This window comes from Danio rerio, chromosome 11 (genome assembly GCF_052040795.2).
Source record: "Danio rerio strain M-AB ecotype USA chromosome 11, GRCz13ab, whole genome shotgun sequence".
Classification (NCBI taxonomy): Eukaryota; Metazoa; Chordata; class Actinopteri; order Cypriniformes; family Danionidae; genus Danio; species Danio rerio.
In genome coordinates this window covers 13,359,652-13,380,713 of record NC_141031.1, presented here as the reverse complement: position 1 = coordinate 13,380,713, position 21,062 = coordinate 13,359,652, and the positions used below count along the sequence as shown (strand labels likewise).

At 36.6% G+C, this 21,062-nt stretch overlaps 1 protein-coding gene and 1 long non-coding RNA gene across 4 annotated transcripts; one reads left to right on the top strand and one right to left on the bottom strand.

Moving 5' to 3' along the window:
• Positions 1-332: 332 nt before the first annotated feature.
• Positions 333-20,992, bottom strand: rbbp7 (RB binding protein 7, chromatin remodeling factor). 3 transcript variants are annotated; one of them, NM_212610.2, is made up of 12 exons: positions 20,844-20,992; positions 15,486-15,630; positions 15,258-15,403; positions 14,743-14,919; positions 9,681-9,796; positions 9,261-9,421; positions 6,302-6,428; positions 3,579-3,656; positions 3,405-3,481; positions 1,574-1,631; positions 905-1,015; positions 333-807 (listed from the first exon to the last, which is right to left on the bottom strand). In NM_212610.2, exons 1-12 carry the CDS (start codon positions 20,857-20,859, stop codon positions 739-741), a joined length of 1,281 nt encoding a protein of 426 aa, NP_997775.2. In that variant the 5' UTR covers positions 20,860-20,992; the 3' UTR covers positions 333-738. The 3 variants fall into 3 exon arrangements, 2 of the variants coding, with proteins under 2 accessions (NP_997775.2, XP_087127944.1); XM_087271818.1 differs by having other exon boundaries at positions 14,743-14,916; XR_015501768.1 differs by lacking the exons at positions 333-807; positions 905-1,015; positions 1,574-1,631; ... (1 more) ...; positions 3,579-3,656; positions 6,302-6,428 and adding an exon at positions 7,090-7,515 and having other exon boundaries at positions 8,556-9,421; positions 14,743-14,916.
• On the top strand, positions 9,941-14,078 carry LOC147834753 (uncharacterized). The gene is made up of 3 exons (XR_015502428.1): positions 9,941-10,629; positions 11,666-12,461; positions 13,076-14,078. It is a non-coding gene; the product is annotated as an uncharacterized LOC147834753 (long non-coding RNA).
• Positions 20,993-21,062: the final 70 nt, after the last annotated feature.

Sequence of the window (21,062 nt, the reverse complement as noted above, 5' to 3'; positions counted from 1 at the left end):
TTTGTAATTATCATGTGATCTACCCACGTCACTTGCATCGCTTCTCTCCAATTCATGAATTCTCTCACATGGCATCATGGGATAGCGCAGCTTGCATCGGATGCACATTTCAGAATCTCGCTGGAAGTAGTAGGTCATCCGGGTGCTTCTTGCATACTGTTTTTCAAATACTAGTGATTCGGACATACTACTCGGCTCTCATACTGTTTTTAAAGAACTATATAGTATGAAAGCATGCTATTTCAGACGCAGCCACAGTGTCCCTTTAATACCACAACTGTTACTGGTCTTTATATTTTGGCTTATGTCAAGAGACAGAATAAAGCACATCGAACAGTGCATCTGTACTTTATTTTCAGAATTAAACGGCGTACAGACAGTTATCAACAATTTTGGAATACAAAATCATTTTAAAAGTTATTACAAAAGATTTATTGCAAATTGACACCAGGTTTATGCACACAAAAAAAGAGAAACTGAAATTTGTGATAAGCCACACCAGGCCGTAACTTCTCAGAAGTGATTGAACAAGTGGTGCAGTCTTCCATACCATCCAAACCAAATTACTCTACTGCTAAGGATGATGGGTGAACCTTTTAGATAAGAGTCCACAGAAGGACCCTGTCATGGACGAAGTATCAGAATGCATGGAATGGGGAATAAATGGACTTTACGGGATAATACTGAAAAGCAAAATGTGAAGAGTAAGAAGGGGTTGTATATTTAGAATGAGATCAGTTATGATGCCTGTCCCTCCAGCTCTGACGCAGGAGTGTCTGGCTCTTCATCATTGTAGATGTTCTCAGCCTAGACCAAAGTTTGGGAAAATCAGTATAAAGTCTGGTACCAATTCCACTGAAACAAAATAATGAGAACAGTAAACCTCCAGATTTACTGTACTTACCATCTGCCATACTTGCATAATGTTGTCCTCTGACACGGAACAGATTACCCAGGGTTCATTTGGGTTCCAGGAGAAATCAGAGATCTTAGCTGTGTGCCCACCATGAATGAACTGAAAAAAAAATATTTCAGTAAAACATCTTAGTATGCTACATTGCTATTATCAAAGCCTTAAAGCAGGTGGATCAACTTGGCGTTTAAAAGACCTACAAACAAAATACCTGACCATCTATCTGTCTAATGCAGCACAACTGTTTTCATTTCTTTAATTGCAGTAAATAATAGGGGTTAATAGTAAATCTTTCATGAGCACAAAACCAGCAGATTCCTAAAAAATCATTTGATACTGAAGATTATTAATGGTGCTGAAAATTAACAGAAGAAGAAAAAAACTTGCTTTAAATTGTAATGATTTTTCATTGATAAGACTTTGAGTATTTTATATAAATGCAGATTTAGTAAGCATAGGAAAAGTTTTTAGCAAACAAATAAAAAGTTTTATATAAATAAAAAAACAAAGCTCAAACTTGTATATTATCAATCAAAATTATTTTACCTAAATATTTTACGTGCTATCACACTGGCGTAGTTTTGAAATGTTATTACGAATCATAATAGTTATGAGTACATCTATTTAATTAAATATTTCAACAAATTCTTTTTGACTTACCAGCAGCTCAGGAGGCCCGTCCTCTGCGTCCTCTGCAGACTGCTCTTCTCCAATTTTACTAGAACACACACACACGCAAATATGTTATTCATATTTGTTGCTCCAAACACAGATAAAATCAATGACTTATTCACAATGCAAAAAAGGGATGTGTATTAAGTAAGAAAAAAAAGAAAGATCGAATATTAAAAAATAACAAGAAATAACACTAAAAAGAACAATGAAAGGCCATTTAGACAGAATGCTCTCCATGCTACTTTTCTATTGTTTTCCAATGCTGACACGCGCTGAACCAATGTGTTTAAGCATTACGCTCGCACCTCGCATCTTTTGGAAAACTGCAACAAAGTGAAAGATCTTCAAATTTCACACGCATCACAGCTCATCACTTTTAGGCCCAAAAGCAGTAGCCCAATCGAAAGATCTCGGAGGCAGAGCAACCATTGCCAGCTTCTGTTTATAGTAGAAAATTGGCATGACAGCTGTTTTATTTACTGTTATATCATGGTGGAGGCAGCCCTCATTGTGGATTTGTCTAGATAACCAGATGTCCAAGTTATATGATAGGCTTGGGTGGTAATACGATATACCGCGGGATCTAAAAACAGCAATGGTGTCAGTGTCAATACCGTTATACTGGATATTTAATATTAAATATCCTTTATTTAATGCCTACAAATACGTATGCGTGATTGTCATCACGGGACAGTGTGGAGGATAGAGAGGGTAAGGTGATGTGGCGAGTCGCGCCCAAGTGACCTGCAGTTTGGCAGTATTTCTAGTTTCGACCGAATGAGAAAGGAGACGTGGTAAATATGAACTAGAGGTCTGCATTCCCGCTGCTGTACTGCGGGGTCCGACCAGATTTCTTGCGATGTGGGAATAAATTTCCGAATAAAGCTTGGGAGCCGTCGGCAACTCTGGTGTAATTTGAAAGGGAGCGGACGCACGGTCTAACAATATCACTGCGAGCAAGCGAGCACGCGCATCCGTGTGTGTGTGTGTGTGTCGCTTGGTGCTCTCTGTGTGTGTGTGTGTGTGTGTGTGTGTGTGTGTGTGTGTTTTGTGTGAATGAGAGAGAGAAAGAGCGGTGTGTGTGTAGCTTGGCTCTCTCTCTCTCTCTCTCTCTCTCTCTCTCTGTGTGTGTGTGTGTGTGTGAGAATCAGAGAGGGCGTCCCGCGCAAAAGATTACAAGACAAACAGGTGACCGCGAACCTAAGGTTGCATATACAGTTTTCAGTTTCTGAATGGTTTAGGCACAAGCCAACAGTTTGATGACGCTGTCTAAGCCTAACATCATAATTTTTTTATTATGCACGGCAATACCGGGGTAAAATAGTGAGGAGGTTTGACAGTATCAAAATTTGGATACCGCCCAAGATGTGATGTATCTTCAAGTGCTTGTCATAACATTTTTCCGTTTCGTACGTTTTTTTATATGGGTCTGATATTGTCGTTATTATGTCAGGTTCATAATATCACGTCATGTGGACCTCGAGTTGGGCTGTGGCTTATTTTAAACCATTTCTGAGCGCCGCATAAAGCTTTTTTAAAACAAAGATGCATCCAGTGTGAATAAGCCCTAAGAAAGAAAGATAGAACACTAAAAAAACAACAACAAGAAAGAAAGACAGAAAGTAAGAAAGAACAAGACAGAAAGACAGACAGACAAACAGAAAGACAGACAGAAAGTAAGACAGACAGAAAGACAGACAAACAGAAAGTAAGACAAAAAAGAAATACAGACAGAAAGACAGACAAACAGACAGACAGACAGAAAGAAAGAAAGAAAGAATTTTCCTTAATGATATAAACTGGAAAAAAGTAGTACCTCAGGTCCCAAACATTGAGGCGTCTGTCAGTGCCACTGGAGGCCAGGATGGTTTCGTTATGAGGAGACCACTGGACCTGTCAAAGCATTTGCATTACTCCATTATTCTGTTACATTGTATTTTATCATGACTCCATATTGTTACATTGTAATAGAACCTCTAGTATTACTTACCTGGAAGATTTCATCCTTATGGGACTCAAATGAGTGAAGCTTCAGCTTAAGGTTACGCAGATCCCACAATGCAACAGTCTACAACCAGAAACAAACAGATTACACTGAGGATATTACTTTTTTTTTTATGTTTTTTTAAGAATCCTCCGTTAAGCTGGGGCTCCCAACATAAAAATAAGCATTTCTTGTTGTTTTTATCATAACAATTTGCTAGCTGAATGAAACCATTTCTTTTTTCATCAACTGCAGGTATATCAGGAGCCTTATAGCATGTTGGGTTTTAGTGTATAGTGTGCTGTAATAATAATCATATTGAACAGAAATTTTCTGAAATCACTTTCTAAATATACACATCTAGATTGTACCATTTCACATATAGATTGTACTTTCACAAATGGGTTTGCCTACAAGCTAGTGAGACAACCTGTTTAACTGTCAAAAAATAAAGGTATATAGGTCATAGATAATTTTTTTTAAACTAGATTAATCTTACTGTAATCTTGGAATTATTCTAGATTAAATGGCTCATTTAAATTCTGCCGAAGGCATTCAGAATATCTGTGCTACTCAAAAAATAACTAAAAGTAAGTGTTTGAAAATGGGTTTCTCAAGCCAGGTTTCTCCTGTCTCCAAAATGCATCTTAAACTGCTTGAGAAACTGTTCTACTATCACAAGGATCACCAAACTTGTTCCTGGAGGTCCAGTGTCCTGCAGATTTTAGCTCCAACCCTAATCAAACACACCTGAACAAGCTAATCAAGGTCTTACTACATATACTTGAAACACTCAGGCAGGTGTGTTGAGGTAAGTTGGAACTAAACCCTGCAGGGCAATGAACCTCCAGAAACAAGATTGGTGACATCTGAACTATGATATATGGTGATGAAAATAAATGATGTTCAATAAGATGTTCTTGTGTTTATTGAGTTAAACATGAATTTTAAACTGTAGGCCTACATAAGCTCGTAACAGCGGTTTTTGATTACCTTAATCCAAATAAAATCATAACTAAACTAAACAGAAATGGAATTAAGACGTTTAGTATGCATATATTAGTGGCATTATTCACGTAAACATCACAATCAAACTATTACCATTATGTAGGACTTTTCGCCATATTTTCCAACAAGATCCATATACGTGGCTGTCAGTAAAGGACTGCACACACACATCATGAAATGTGGAAGTTTTTTCTTTCCATTTGGTGCGCGTCATTAAATTCCATAACACTCTCACCAGTCCTTACTTCTTAATTGCGTCTAATACCACGGGGGCATGAATGAAATGTTCATGAGTGAATGTGAAACTGCGCAACTGCAGTTAAAATAACCCAATAACAGAAAACTCTTACATGAAAGCACTTCACATAAACTTTATGCTTTAAGCATCTTCACCCTAAGAAAAACACTTTAGCTACAAAAATCCTTCAGTCTAGAGCAGTGAGGGATGTTCTCCTTGTTGTTTGATTAATGATAAAAACAGGCGGCAGCAGGAATATTTCATGGGGTCTCTTTAATGGTTTCTCTTTCACGTGTCTTTTGATCCTCAACTCGTTTGTTTATTACACAAATGAGGGTTAATATGAATCATCACTAAACTCCGCGTTTTGACACCTATTTGACGCACATGTTAAGATGACTTTAGATGTCTGCGCTCCTCTGCTCGTCTCAGTGTGCGAATGAGACCGAATGGTGACCACATGCTTCTCTCTGTGTGTGCGTGCAGCACACACACATAAGCACGCGGTCTTTCACGATTTTTGTATATGATGCAATAATCGTTTATCTCGATTAATGGTTTTTCATAATCGTTAGAAGCCAAAATCGAAATCGGATTTTCGATTAATTGCACAGCCCTAGGATTTACTATTGTACTAAACATTTTTAGCACTCAAAGTATGTACTTTTTTGAAATGTAACATCCCACAGACCTAGAGACGACAACAACAGAAGTGCCTCTAACTAGCGTTTGTGTGGAGCTGTTCAGAAATACAAGCAATTAGTTCAGATGAACACAGAGAATTTTATAGCTCATTTAGCTCATGTCTGGAGAAAGAATTGGAGCAGACATAGAACTTTTTTTTTCTAGTGGCTATGCAGAAAACCCATCTTTAAGCTTACTATTAACTGGAGTACATGTTCAGATAAGTCCTTGTGTCAAAAAACAAGCCTACTTTGAGTTTAAGTGTGTGTGTAAACACTTAACACTTGTCGCTAAAACAATGTTCTAACTGCTATGTGTGTGTTTGATTATGCAAATTAGGACTGTGGTGAAAATTTGTTCTAGTAATCGAATCAGCAAAAATGATGAGATCTTCAAAATACATCACTATTCTCTCTTAAATCGATTCTCAGTTTCGTTTTGAATAGCAGATGTTGCTCTAGGCTAGTTTTAAAACGTACATTCAAACAAGGAATGAGCTCACAAGGAAGCTGCCTTTCATGGCACAAGATTAATATAAACACAGCTCACAATAAACATTCCTGTAATGTGCTTAAATCTTTCCTAACTTTATTATTTATTTTGCGATCAAGCGGTAATTGTACGGAATTGGATGCAAGCAATGTACAGCTGTTTGTAAATCATACAGCCCCATCTGCTGTTAGAAACTAAGTTTGGAATCCATTCAACAGAGACTAGAACTGGGTTTTGATAATCTCAGACTCAATATCTGGAATGATTTTGAGCCACAGCTCTAAAGCAAATTCCAAAAAGTACAAACCTTGTCTGCTGAGCCAGTGGCCAAGATAAATTCGCTGTAGGGGTTGAAGGACAGACAGTTGACTTCGGCTGTGTGAGCATCCACAGAGTGACTGGGCTTTGAGGTGTTATTGGATCGTGTGTCCCAGCTGTGAAAGACAGACATTTCGACATGTAATCCATTAGCTACATTCATACTGTGAGTATTTTGTGCTCAAACCTCTTTTTTTTTGTCCTCAGATTGTTTTTTTTTTTAAGTTGTTTACTTCCATTGTTGTTTTAAATGTGATTAATATCATATTTATAGTGTGAATGATTCTAAATGGACCTGTATGTGCAAAAGAACAACTACACAAAACGTAAACTTTCTGACTCTGTAAAAATTGTGTACACTAACGTTTGACGTGAATAAAGCAAGTTATCAGGTCAAGTCGTGTTTAATATAATTTTTATTGCCATTTTTACTGACATAAGTGTGTATTTTCCAAATGATTTGTACTTCAGCATTTTAAATACTTATGTTTGTTTACATTTTTTTTGTAAAGATTATTTTGGTGTTTTGAGTTTATTGTAACAGGACAGTAATTGGATGGAATTGGGAAATATCCCCAAGCCAGGATTTAAACTTGGAATGCATGAAGTGCAGTTGTGCTACATGCCAGAACCCTGCCAACAAGGCTATTGGGACAGACACTGTAGGAATGAAAATTATTAAATGCATTTGTTTTTGGTAAAAGATTGCAGAAGGATGGTTTGACTAGAAATGTACAGTTTTTTACCATTATACTGATCATTTTTTGGCAATTTAAATAATTTTTTATATTTAATTATTTTAAATCATATTTTTGCTTAATTATTTTCTAAGAAAACACATTCATTTGTAACATTGAAAGAAAATCTTTATATAATGTCTAAAACTAAAAAAAATAAAAAAAAAAAAGCAAAGAACTATTAAGAATGCGTCTTTACCTGGCCTGCATTTTATAATGTGCCATTTTTCAACATCATGCTCTACAGACTCCTCCACCATCAGCCAATCCCTGCGTTCATAGTTAGTAATGATGCTGACATCATCCATAGCTAATAAGGGTGTACTCACACTAGGCTATCTGAACTGTGCATTTCCCGGTTCGGTTGGGCTTTGGTGCGGTACGCTTGTTGTGTGAGTGCAAAGTGTGAAACTGAAAAGCCAACGTCACTTTTAAAGGACTATTTGATATGGATCTATTAACAGGGCTCGAAATTGCGACCATTTTGGTCGCATATGCACCCGAAATTTTATCTATGCGACCTTAAAATATATTTGGGAGCATTTCTGCGAGTGCTTAAAATTGTTGTGTGCGACCAGTTTTTGCTGCAAAATGTTCACCACATGCGCGGATTCGGGAGACATTCACGCAGAATGCATCTCTAAGCTCTTTGTCTGCACTTGGAACGCGAAACGCAGCGCTCAGGAATGGTTTAAAACAGTTGTCAAGTCAACTTGCTGCAGTAAACAAATCCAAGACCGTAATGCTTGCCCCGCCTTCGCGCTCTTCTTATTGGCCCACCAATGCTCTAGCACTGAACACGAATGATTTTTGAATGAGTTTTAGAAACCATCTAGTTACAAATAATGACACATCTTACTAGTGATCATGTGCTGAATGTTAATCCACAACCTACACTTTTCCAAGAGTAGAAGACTTCCATTGGCTTCAAGTCCGCTATGAAAATCTGTGAGATGCAGTTTTCAGGTAACTGTTTGCCACATCTAGCACGAGAGCTCCTGTTTAATCCTTCATATAATCGCCAGATGCTGTCCGCAGTGCAAGGGGCAGCTATATGTCAAATGTAACACCACGTACACCGTCGTACAAACGGGCTTACGCTGAGTAAACTAACATCGCTACTCCTAAAAAGACCGGTGTTGCTATTAACATGACGTATGCATATAATAAGGTACAGTATGTGTCAAAAGCATCAGTGCAATATCAGACAGCACTTGTGAGAACAGCAGTTATACCGTTAACAGATTCATTTAAGCAGTGCGTGCAGGGCCAGTGAGCGCTCCGTGTATGCTTTGGTCACTCAGTTCTGTTATAAAAATGTATTTTCTTGAGATAACGGGATTTCGTTGAGACATATTTTCCTCACGCTTGCATAAATGTATTAATTTTTTTGCTTGTTAGTTTGATTAGTGTTGATTTCAAATGCTTTAAATATGTTTGTATAAAACTTGTAGTAACGGTGCTCATAATTGGTGGGTGCGACTAAATTTTGGCTGATGCGCCTACATTTTTAAAGTTAGGAGCTCCGGTGAACGCACACTGTCATAGTTAATTAAAGATACAAATGCTGCAGGACAGCTGCACCTTTAGCAAACCTCCTAATACGTGAAGCACGAGGACTTTCATAAACATCTATGAGCGTCAAAAATGGTGGATCTGTTCAGCAAAAGATTTGACTGTTTCATTGCATCACAAATGAGTTAAAATAATGCCAAACAATATAGCTAAAGCAATCTATAATGAACGGAGTGAGAGCGCTTCTCTTCTGTTAAACCGAAGAGTTGCATCATAAGTGTGCTCAGGCTTGGAGGGCAAAAAATGTAATGCGAGTGTGGGACGAGAGGGAGAGAAGAGAGGGGACAACTGTGGTTACTGTGAGTACACCCTAAGCCAATGCTGCCCTCATTTATAGCTTAGGACTTCTCTCTTTTACTTAAAAGTTAGTCTCAACAGCTTTATGAACAGGCTTTAAGAGAAAACTTGCTAAAATGTTCTACTACTATTTAGGAAAGAAGATTAAGTGATTTTTGAATACAGGCCCTGACCTGTATTGAATTTATTACCAGATATGAAAGTGGCATAAATTGAAGTGTAAAATACCAGATTCCATACAGTTTGTGCTGTTCACATGAAAAATGTCACATCGAGGCTAAATATTTGGGCCATATTTGCCTGGAGTGTGAACTATTTCCATCATAACACTTTGCTTACATCATTAGTTTCTGGTCATCAGCCACAGAGCCAAACAGAGACTCGTGTAGAAGGTGCCAGGACACATCCTCCACCACAGCTGTGTGCCCTGTGAAGATGGTCTTGGCATCAACAATCTTGCCCTCCTTTGGTGCACCACTAATGTCCCAAAGACAGATCGTCTAAAGATGAATAAAGACATGATCGGTCAACATATAAATATAAAAATACATGAGCTGTCTTTAGTTTCAGTTTGTTTATTTATTGCCACACTCATGGCTATTTTATGGCAAGATTCATATAAATAAAAACATATAATTAATAAACATAATTAATATAAATTATATAATAATAACTTTATATCTCAATGATGCAGAATAAATAAATATATACAATTTTACATAAAATACATGAGGTTTTTTTAAATGTCAGATCTCTCACATGGTCGTCAGATGCACTGAGCAGGTTTCCACTGAGGTTGGGGTTCCAGGATAAACCATAGCCCTCTTTCTGATGTCCCCGCAGCCTCAGGTCTGGACTACAGTCTCCACTGGGGTCTGAACAATGGAAAGCTCAGACTTAATATTTGCATCGGAGTTGCTGAACTGAGCTTCAACAGTGACATTCATATTAAACTGAACTGAAGCAATTTCAGTTTAACAATTTGAAATATTAAGGCTTTTGCTTTTTTTTTTTTTTTTACTTTTCTTCATTTATTGTTAAGCTGCTTTGACACAATTTACATTGTTAAAAGTGCTATAGAAAAAAATATTGTAATGAATTATTCAAAGCAAGTTCCTTCATACACAATTTAATATAAGGATGTAAGAATAATAAAGGGCTGTTGATTAATTTGAAACACACAAGTTTTATTAAAGCACACCCAAGACGTGCCTTAATTTCATATTACCAAGCTAATTCCTAAACATAATATTAGACCTTCTAGCAGTGGCTTAAGCCATTGATATGCAAGGTACTATCTCAGTTATTACAATTAAAAAAGACTGATTGATTAAAGAGCCCTTATTGAGGGTTTTTTGAGAACGACCTCACATGTAGTGTGTAACACAGCTCTGAGTGAAGTGAAATATACAGCTAAGGCTTAAATCTGAAAATGGACAGTGTTTAAAACTATTGGTTCATTTATAAAAAAAGTCGACTCCTAGTACTTCAATTAAATCATCATCATAACGAGTCTTTAGCCATTTCGCTGTGATGTGGATACGAAACTTAAGCCCCGCCCAGTTGTTGCACACGCAAACCCGGGAGATTTGAAACCCGCGGCCCCGCCTACTAACACAGAAAAAAAGGCTAGACACACACTGTAGCAGACGCCGGTTGAATCAATGCTGTGCTCAGCTGGATATTATTGAAAGTCTCTACCCCAGGCGTGTCCAAACTACGGCCCGCGGGCCATCTGCGGCCCGCAATCAGTTTTGTGGCGGCCCGCGAGGCTTTTTATAAATATTAATAGAATCTGGCCCGCTATACAAAAATGAACGTAATTCAATAAATAACCACCGGGTGCCGCTATTACATGCATTCAATTAAGCAGCAGTTCTTGTTATGATCTATCTATCTATCTATCTATCTATCTATCTATCTATCTATCTATCTATCTATCTATCTATCTATCTATCTATCTATCTATCTATCTATCTATCTATCTATCTATCTATCTATCTATCTATCTATCTATCTATCTATCTATCTATCTATCTATCTATACATACACAGTTGAAGTCTGAATTATTAGCCCCTCTTTGATTTATTTCTTCTTTTTTAAATATTTCCCAAATGATGTTTAACAGAGCAAGGACATTTTTACCGTATATCTGATAATATTTTTTCTTTTGGAGAAAGACTTTTGTTTTATTTCGGCTTGAATAAAAAGCGGTTTAAATTTTTTTATGAACCCTTTTAGTCTTCAGAACAAACCATTGTTATAAAATTACTTGCCTAAATACCTTAACTTAAGTAGTTAACTTGATTAACCTAGTTAAGCCTTTAAATGTCACTTTAAGCTGTATTGAAGTGTCTTAAAAATATCTAGTCAAATATTATTTACTGTCATCATGGCAAAGATAAAATAAATCAGTTATTAGAAATAAGTTACTAAAACTAATATGTTTAGAAATGTGTGGAAAAAAATCTTCTCTCCGTTAAACAGAAATTGGGGAAAAAATAAACGGGGGCTAATAATTTAGGGGGGCTAACAATTCTGACTTCAACTGTATTTATATATATATATATATATATATATATATATATATATATATATATATATATATATATATATATATATATATATATATACACACACACGTGTCTGTGTGATGTATGTAAAATTTGGCCCGCGACAACGTTTATTTTTTTGCATCTGGCCCTCGGCCCAAAAAGTTTGGACACTCCTGCTCTACCCAAAGATGAAACTGTGAAAATTGAGTGGTTGAGGATTATTTTTGCAAAAATACCTCAGCATTACAGCCCAGCCTTGTGCAGTTCGAGTGCTTCTGGAAAATACATGCTTACAACGGAGAATTCATCGGCCGTTTGCAAAAGGAAGGATCAGAAAAGACTATTGATGTAATCATGGATCAGTTTCTTCCTTCATTTCACAACTGTAAGTACGTAAAATTGTTGCCGCCTCGTTTACTCTAGCTTGCAAATTATGTTTTTAATTTTTTTGTTACTTGTAACCGCTTGTACTGTATCAGGTTAACTCTTTATATTCTCATATCACATGTAAAGCCACGTAGAAAATGCGATGTGTGCAGCTTTGTTTATGGATTTAAATGCGCTTGTGAGTTCGCGTTGCACTGCCGTTTGTCATTGCTATGGCCATCGTCAGCTGTTTTTACACAAAATAGTTCAGCTCAGGTTCAGGGTGTGGTGTCTGAATAACACTCAAGGCTGGAGCAAGCTGAACTGGCGCTTTAGGCGAACGCTGATCACGCTGCTTTAAAACCCGAATGTGAAAAAGAAAGGGACCGTTTCGGAGGGAGGGCGAAAACGAAAGTGAGGACCCGGGGAGACGCCGCCCTCACTATTCTATGGACGCGTAGGCCCTGATAACACTAGTGAGAGCCGGGTACTATGTACTATGGTGTTAGTAACTAATGTGATGTTGTTTCTCTAATATGCATTCTATGTATTCCGTTTTTGAATATTTCTGTCAAGGACTTTTATTTTGGTGTTGTGTCCTCTTGTGTGTCTGTGTGTGTGAAAAAATAGAGTGTGACAGGCTAGGAGACTCGTGTCGATCTCCTCCCCAGTTCTTGGAGTTTTTGCTCAATAAAATAGTTGTCGGTATTTTGCATTTCTCCACTGGCAGTCCAAATCCACGCCTTACACTAATATGAAGCTTGTATGCACTTTGACTACTTCTGTTGATTAGCTGCTGGGCATTTCACTCTGTCTCGCACTGAAGGCTGTCAGTGTCGACCAATCGCAACAGGCTGTCATCGGTCCAATTAGCGCAGATTAGCTTCGCGCTAAGGAGGGGTTTGGGAACAAATGAATCACTAAACGATTCATATGGGAGTCGCTGGGATAATTAGGTCAAAATAAATGCATATCATAAGACCAAGAAAGTGTTTTTTGACCTTGCATGCATATCAGACAGTTGTTGGAGACTCTTACAACCAAAATATGACTCTATTTCATGTATAATAGGGGCTCTTTAAGTGGATTTGAGTAGTTTTGTTATTTGAATTTTAAGTGTTTCGGGAACTAGCTCTGTTGTGAAAAAGTCATGTAGTTTTTCAGCTGAAAAAATTATTCATCTGATAAAATGCTAACAACATGCAATGTGTATATTTCCATGTTTTTGTCAGTGTGTTTGTACTGTTTCTGTATTTGTATAATGAAAAAAATGGTGGGGAAAAGAAAATGTATCTCTAAAGCACATAATGACTATGTATATTAAAATTATTATAACTTATGATCATTTTATTAGATCTTGGGTTCTTTTGCTGTTAAAGACTGCAGGAACCTTTGAAATATGCTAAATCATTTCGCAAAATGAGACAGAACTATAATGCAACCTGACTGGACCATCTTCATTGTGTGCTACCCTGAGAATAATTGTATACCTTAATTCAAAAAATTAAATTCTTTCATCATTTACTCAGCCTTTGCCCTTCAGTTTTATTTGTTCAGTTGAACACAAAAAATATATTTTGAAGAATGTTGTACTTATGGAAAACCATTAACATGAATGGTTTTCATGTTTCCAACATTCTTCAAAAATGTATTATTTTGTGCTCAACAGAAAAAAAACTCTAACTGGTATGAAACAAGTAAAAATTGAGTAAATGACGACAGAATTTTCATTTTTGGTTGAACTAGTCCACAGGTGTCAAACTCAGTTCCAAAAGGGCCGCAGCTCTGCACAGTTTAGTTCCAACCTTAACACACCTGATCAAACTAATTGGGTCCTTCAGGCTTGTTTGAAACCTACAGGTAAGTGTGTTGGAGCAGGGTTGGAACTAAACTGTGCAGGGCTTCGGCCCTCCAGGGATTGAGTTTGACACCCCTGAACTAGTCTTTTAACAACAAAATAAGAGTATTGAGAGTGGACTCAAGTTGCCTTAAAACATGGTAAAACTAGCTCTTTACAACTCTTGCATGGTCGCCCACTGAAGCAAAGTAGGACTGCATCCGGTCAGTACCTGGATGGGAGACCACATGGGAAAGCTAGATTGCTGCTGGAAGTGGTGTTAGTGAGACCAGAAGGGGGTCTGCGGTCTGTGTGGGTCCTAACAACAGAGAATATTGATGGGGACTCTATACTGCTCAGTGAGTGCCATCTTTCAGATGAGAAGTTAAACCGAAGTCTTGACTCTCAATGGTCGTTAAAAATTCCAGGACGTCCTTTGAAAAAAAGGGTAGGGGTTAAACCCCAGCATCCTGGCCAAATTTTCCCACTGGTCTCCTAACCATCCCCAAATCACAATTGGCTTCATCACACGCAATATGGCTGCCATCGCTTCATGTAGGTGAATGCTGTACACTGGTGGTGGATTAAGAGATTCCCCCAATGTAAAAAGCAATTTGAGTGTACAGAAAAGCGCTGTATAAATATAAGGAATTATTATTATTGTTAAAACCTCATATTAACCACAGAGCAAACCCATAATCTTGCCCTTTAGGTGCTCAAGCAGATGTTTGTCATGGAGCAAAAAATAATAAAAATTATGAACATTAAATGTGCGTTTATACTATATTCAACACTACTACGTTTGCATAAGAACAGTAACTGTTGAGGGACTAATAAAATTGTTAAATATTTTTTTTTAGATTTAGTGAACATTTGGTCTGTGCTTTTGTTTTATTTTTTTAAGTTTTAAAATGTTAATGTAATGTTTTTTCAACCTTTTTGCACTGGGCAGAATTTTTATTTTATAAATCTAATACAGACTAGAAAACGAGGCTTTATTATACACATACATGTACATACTGTAAATATTAGAGGTCTTTAGATCATCTGAAAGGCACTGACCTGGTTTGGATGGGTGTTTGGTGTAGTCAAACACCAGCACATCAGAAGTAGGGGTCTTGGTGGCGATGATGCAGGGGTTTTGTGGCATGTATCTGGCTCTGTTCACTTCTCCTTCATGGTTGATCTTAATCTCAATCTCAATCTTTCCACTAACTGATCCAAACCCTCCAAACTCTGAAATAGTTAGTAAACAAAAATACATGCACATCAGTCACATTTTCAAGATGAGTAAATGACAACAGAATTGTAATTTTTCATTTGACTATTCCTAGAACACCAGTATATGGTTATATACATTTAATACAGATATAAACAAAACATAGCTGTCGAAAACACATGCAGCTGTAACATCTTTGTGGAATGATTCACTCTTATTGATCAAATGAATCTGGATTTCCTCTCAACATCCTGACCATACCTGCTGAAGAAACACAAAGACAAAATTGATGTTATTCTAATGACTTCAACACAATAAAACTAAATTAGCATCCATTCATGCTCAGATCAGCTCTTACCTCCTTTCTCACTGTCGTAGTGGGAAGCGTCGAACTGAGCGTCATCATTGGGGATCTGAACACTGGCGATGACCAGATGGTTTTGCTCGTCTGAAGTGTGTGTGCCCAACACCAGCCGGTGAACCACATAGTCCTTCCCCTCAGGCCTGTATAAAAACGGACAGTCATACTTAGGGTCTTGATCAACTGCTCTGTTTTAAAACATACACAAGTTAGCCAGTGGATTACCTGTTGACATCAGGAAGCCACTGCACTGTTAAACTTGGCCACTCGAGCGCATGTGTCATGACTAGGTCATACAGGAATGGTGTGTTTTTCTTCCAGATCTTGTACTCCTCATTTATTACTCTCTCCTCCACGGCGTCATCGTACACTGTGATGGAAGCAAAAAAATAATAATTTGTTAATTTAAAATCAATACAATTTATATGTATACAGCACTTTTCCTAACAAATGAAAGCCAAAATTCAAATGACTTCTGCCTGACTGAAAAACTGAATTTCCTTGACCTATACTGAACAAAATCAGGCAGCTGTTGAGTTGAAAAGTACCTCCAGAATTTTGCAATCTGTTTTTATCGCCAAGCCAAGGATGTGGTGCTAAATTTAGAGGAGTTTGTAATTATTTTAATTGCTGCAGATTTCCTGCAGAATTTGGCCGGATAGGAGGACATTTTCACTTTTTTACATTAAATAGCATTATATTTGCATTCAGTTTGTGATACCTCGAGCTGTCATAGACACATAACGAACTGCACTTTTCCATAGGTGTGATTTACAAACATCATGTGACATTTAGGCCTTTCACAATAATCAGTACATCAACTTACAACACTTAACACATGAACATGACCTCAGACATTTTTTGGTGATGCAATATATATGGCCTATACATAAAAATAGGGCTGGGTGAATAATCAAAAAAGTAATTGAAATCTACATTAAAAACCTATAACCGAGCTCATTTTTCCAGCTCAATTTTTTCAGTTATTTTCTCTACCATGTGTGGAGTCACATGACCCTGATTATACTTCTGCATCAAACCCACATGTATGGTCCTGAGCAGCCTTCGCATGGTTGCATACCCGCACACCTTTCAAAAAATAGCTACATGTTGCACATTTACACTACATTGACAATGATTGAAAGCTGCGCCAGAGATTAAAATAAATAAATAAATTTTTCATAAATTGTAATCAAGTTAAAATGTTCAACTTATCGAGATTTTAATTTTAGCCCAAATTGCTCAGTCCTACATAAAAAGCAATTCTAGCAACATTTTAGCTGATTGCGCAACATCTCTATCTCTATTAAAGCTGTCAGTGTCAGAATGGTTAAAAAACACTAGTGTTTACTAAAAATTACTCTAGCATAGAGCTGCATGATTCTGGCTAAAATGAGAATGGTGAATTATTTTGCCTAAAATAAAAATCATAATTTTCTCACGATTGTGTAGATATAAAATAAAGGTTAATATGAGTGGGCTATTATTATTATTGTTATTCTCAAACATGAGGTAAAAAAGCAATAGGCTTTGTGTAGCTGTACTGTTGGTTAAAATGCTAAATGTTGTAGACTTGGAATGGTGGACTTGAACAGACTTTAGATTTGTCCTGGTCATTAAAGCTGATGATAATTCTGATGTTGAATTATTGTGTTTGAGACATATGCTTACAATCTGTCATTTTCTGCCTTAAATCTGTCACTGATGTGATTTTCGTGAATAAAGAAGACTGGGTGAGTATTTTTGCATTTCGCCGGGTTTTAGAGAGTGTTTGGGCTGGAATCAGTCAGCTACATCTGAGAGCGGTTCACTTTCTGCGCAGCTCCCAAACTCTATGCCACAAACTGAACATTATTTACAACTTTATTATATTATTCACAGCCTACGCAGGTTCTGTTCACTAAAGTTAACTTCATTGAGAGGCTCGCGTGTGCCCGCCCTCTTCGTGGTAACAGCTGATGGTCAACTCACGTCACGTGTGATTTTGCGGTCGCAAATACATTACATGAAGACAAAAATGACATTTTTATGTGAGTTACATCTTATGAATACAGCATGTTACTCTTTCAACACCATTCAGAGGTGTCCACGTAGCTGAACAACATATGTAAAACAATGTGAAGACTAGTTCGGCCACCATTGCTTCTCTCCTGAACTTGAAAATATGACTGACAGAATCGTAGAAATGCTGGATTAAGATCATCTAGGGCAGGGGTCACTAAACTTGTTCCTGGAGGGCCGGTGTCCTGTAGATCTTAGCTCCAACCCTAATCAAACATACCTGAACAGCTAATCAAGGTCTTACTATGCATACTTGAAATATCCAGGCAGGTGTGTTGAAGCAAGTTGGAGCTAAACCCTGCAGGGACACCGGCCCTCCAGGACCGAGATTGGTGAGCCCTGATCTAGGGGGTCGAATCGAGATTTCGATCTTTTTACAATTAATTGTGCAGCTCTACTCTAGCATATTTTAATGTCGGTGTCTGACAACTGAAAATAGATCTGGTAGCAGATATCACAGCCTCTGTTACTTTTTTGCTAACATTTATTATTATTTATTTGTTTAGGATACACATTTTGACATTCTGATTCCAATGTCTAATTATTAAATTGTTAAAAAAAAAAGTTTAATTTATACATTGTAAAACACATTACAAAAATATACAAAAAGGATAACAAACATGTAACAATAAGCAAATACACTGACTAGTATTTTGAGCAAAAATGAATAATAATAATAACAAAAAATTTATTAAAACAAACTAAAAAAAAAACACTAATATAATCTTACTTACAGAAAATACAGGTCTACAATGTGCTGACCAGAACTAGTATTGAGTATCAAGCTAGGAGTAGGCGGGTGGGTGCTCAATCAGAAGGAGCAAGGTCAAGATGAAGAGTTGGACATGTTTGCGAAGGGGTTCCCACAATTTAATGAAAATAGTGTCTAATTTACAAAATTAACATCTAATTGTCTCTAATTTAATAAAGGAAAAAACAATTCTTATCAAACAAGTGTGAGAAAAAGGGCAAGGGCTCTTCCTGTTCAGAAGATTAACCGCCCAGCCAGAAGGGTTAAGAAGGCTCCAAAAGTCTACAAAATGTAAGGGTAAAGTGTGGTCGGGTGGAAGAACCTTAAATAAACCAATTATTGGACAAGGTGGAATATCAACAGTGGTAATAGCAAACAACGAGAGGAACATTTGCCTCCAAAAAGAAAGCAGGGAAGGACAGGACCAAAACATATGGATTAAAGTAGCTAAACCAGAATGACACTTGTCGCACTCAGGGTCATTAGACAGGTTGATGCGAGCTAGCCTGCTCATGGACCAATGAGCTCTATCCACTACCTTGGATTGTATGAGCATTTGATGTGCACAGATTGAGGAAGAATCACCCTGTTCAAGACCGATTTCCATATCTCCTTGTTCATGTCAATTCCAATGTCTTGTGACCAGATGGTCCGTAAGTTATCCGAATTGCAGATTAACAATTATATTAAAATATTTAGAAACTGAACCTTTGACACAGATATTTATGCCCACCAGTAAAGTGTCCAGATCTGAAGCAGGAGGTGCATTTGGAAAGTTGACAAATATTTAAATGAAATATTCTTAAGAATACAATATAACGTGTTCTTTGGAAGACTGTACTTGCATTATGATACTATTATATTGTTATTCTGGCATTATATAATGAGTGGCATGAATTGGTCTTAAAATGCTAATAATATTGTTTATTGCCATATATTTTGGGGCAATATATTGTACAACAAAATACAGATACCAACACGCATTCAGCCAAGGCAAAATGACACAAATACTGCCGCCAATTTTTGTGTTTTTTTTTGTTGTCCATAAAATGTAGGAGACTGGTTGAGCACTGAGCAGACAAAAAAAAAAAAAAACAAACAAACAGTTTTTTCAACAGTTTGGTCACTACATTTGCCAGTTAGGAAATGGGAAAGGAATAAAATGGCAGTGAAAAATAGCAATCAACATTAACAATTACATTAGGTAAAACACTTGAAACCATGAGATAAAACATATGGTACAGAACGTTTTGATAAATGGGAGTCAAAATGTAAAAAAAAAAATGTATTATATATATATATAATTTATTATATATAAAAATGACTGGCAATTAGGGCTGCACAACATATCATTTCCGCATTGATCTCGCAATGTGATAATTCGCAATAGTCACATTACGTGTATACACAATGCTGGATCTCGATAAAAATTGACCATTTTGCAAGTGTTTTTGAGGCCTGTGACTGTGTGAGGAATACATTAATGAATGTAAAATTGTACCATTTGTAACTGACAAATTAATAACTATTCATTTTATTTTTAATTAATTAATTTTATTGACTTTCTTTATCAAATGAAGACTATGAGTTATTATTTTACATTTGATTATTCAATTACTATAAACAATGATACATTGTTTATTTAATTTTTTTTTTTTTTTTGAAAAGCCTGTAGATTGTTTGTTATATTTCATGCATATGCATTCCCCTTCAGAATCATCCCAATCAATCTAAAGTTATCAATTCTTTCCAAGTAGTTATTCAACAAATCTAGTGAATCTGTATTCCTATCGCAAAATATATTACTGAACAAAAAAATATTGCAGTGTTAGATTTTTCCAATATCGTGCAGCTCTGCTTTCACTGTCTGGAGTAGATCTTTTAAAAATTTATTCTATTTCATATCTGTGGAAACCCCATTATAAAAAAAAGAACAATACAGAATATCAAACTAACAAACAAACATTAAAGTTATACCCAATAATAATAGTCAAAATAAAACAAAATAAAACAAAGGTTTATAGGAATGTATAGAAAGACTATAGTTAATCTTTAAAACTACTATAAGTACATCTGGTGCCCTTACATTCCTGATGAACTTTAAAGCATCTTTAAAGTTCTACTATAGTATCTTCTAGAAGAAAATAATCTGAAGATCTGGGAGTTCTTGTTCACATATTGCATCTTTGAAGGATAGACTTGAGCGAACCCATGAAATGCATTATGAACTTATAAAGGACTTATCAAATCCACACTGAAGTTGACCAATGTAAAGACTTCATTACAAGCATAACGTGTTTTCTCTCTATTTATTTGTTTATTTATTTATTTATTTTAGGCCAAATGTATGCAAATGATCACATTTCACAAAGACTTAACTGTGAAAGAGCGTTGTGTAGTAGAAAGTTGATGTGCTCCCACATAAATTAGCAGAACTAAAGAGTAAAGATGGGATTTCCTGAATTAACGTTAGTAGATACACAGCAGCAGCATATGAATGATGGAGGGAAATCAGCGAACAACGGAGTTTCAGTCTGCTTTGAGAAGCTATTACTTGTTTTCAAGCCAGTATGTAAATAATAGTAATTTAATCACGCTAGTTGCCATACAATTCACGAAAAGCAAGTTTTTGATAAAGAAAATTGTGACACTCATTCATTCTTATGACAGTATGTGGGTCGCATCCATTAACGTTAGCACATTAGGCTAACGCTAGCAAACTCTGGCAAAAGAATAAATACTGCACGTAATTCACTACGGAAAAAGTTTACCTTCTTTATCGGCCATTTTGGCGTACTTTTCTGTGGGGTAGCCACTGAATGGACCAGGGATATAGAGCCAAAAAGCAGAAAAAACAGGCTTTTACACTCAACACACGTCACTTGCAAAACCAGTTCGCGTATCTCACAAGCGCAAAACCAACGTGAGGTAGTGATGTCCGATTCACAAGCGAGTCGTTCATTTGAACCGACTCTTTTTTTGTTGTTAAA

What these genes read in the sequence shown, in the direction of transcription:
- rbbp7 (NM_212610.2), bottom strand. An exon ending in TGGCTTCCTGATGTCAACAG is followed by an intron (nt 15,404 to 15,485) that starts GTAATCCACTGG and finishes GTTTTTATACAG; the next exon opens with GCCTGAGGGGAAGGACTATG. An exon ending in TCAGTGCATCTGACGACCAT is followed by an intron (nt 9,422 to 9,680) that starts GTGAGAGATCTG and finishes ATTCATCTTTAG; the next exon opens with ACGATCTGTCTTTGGGACAT.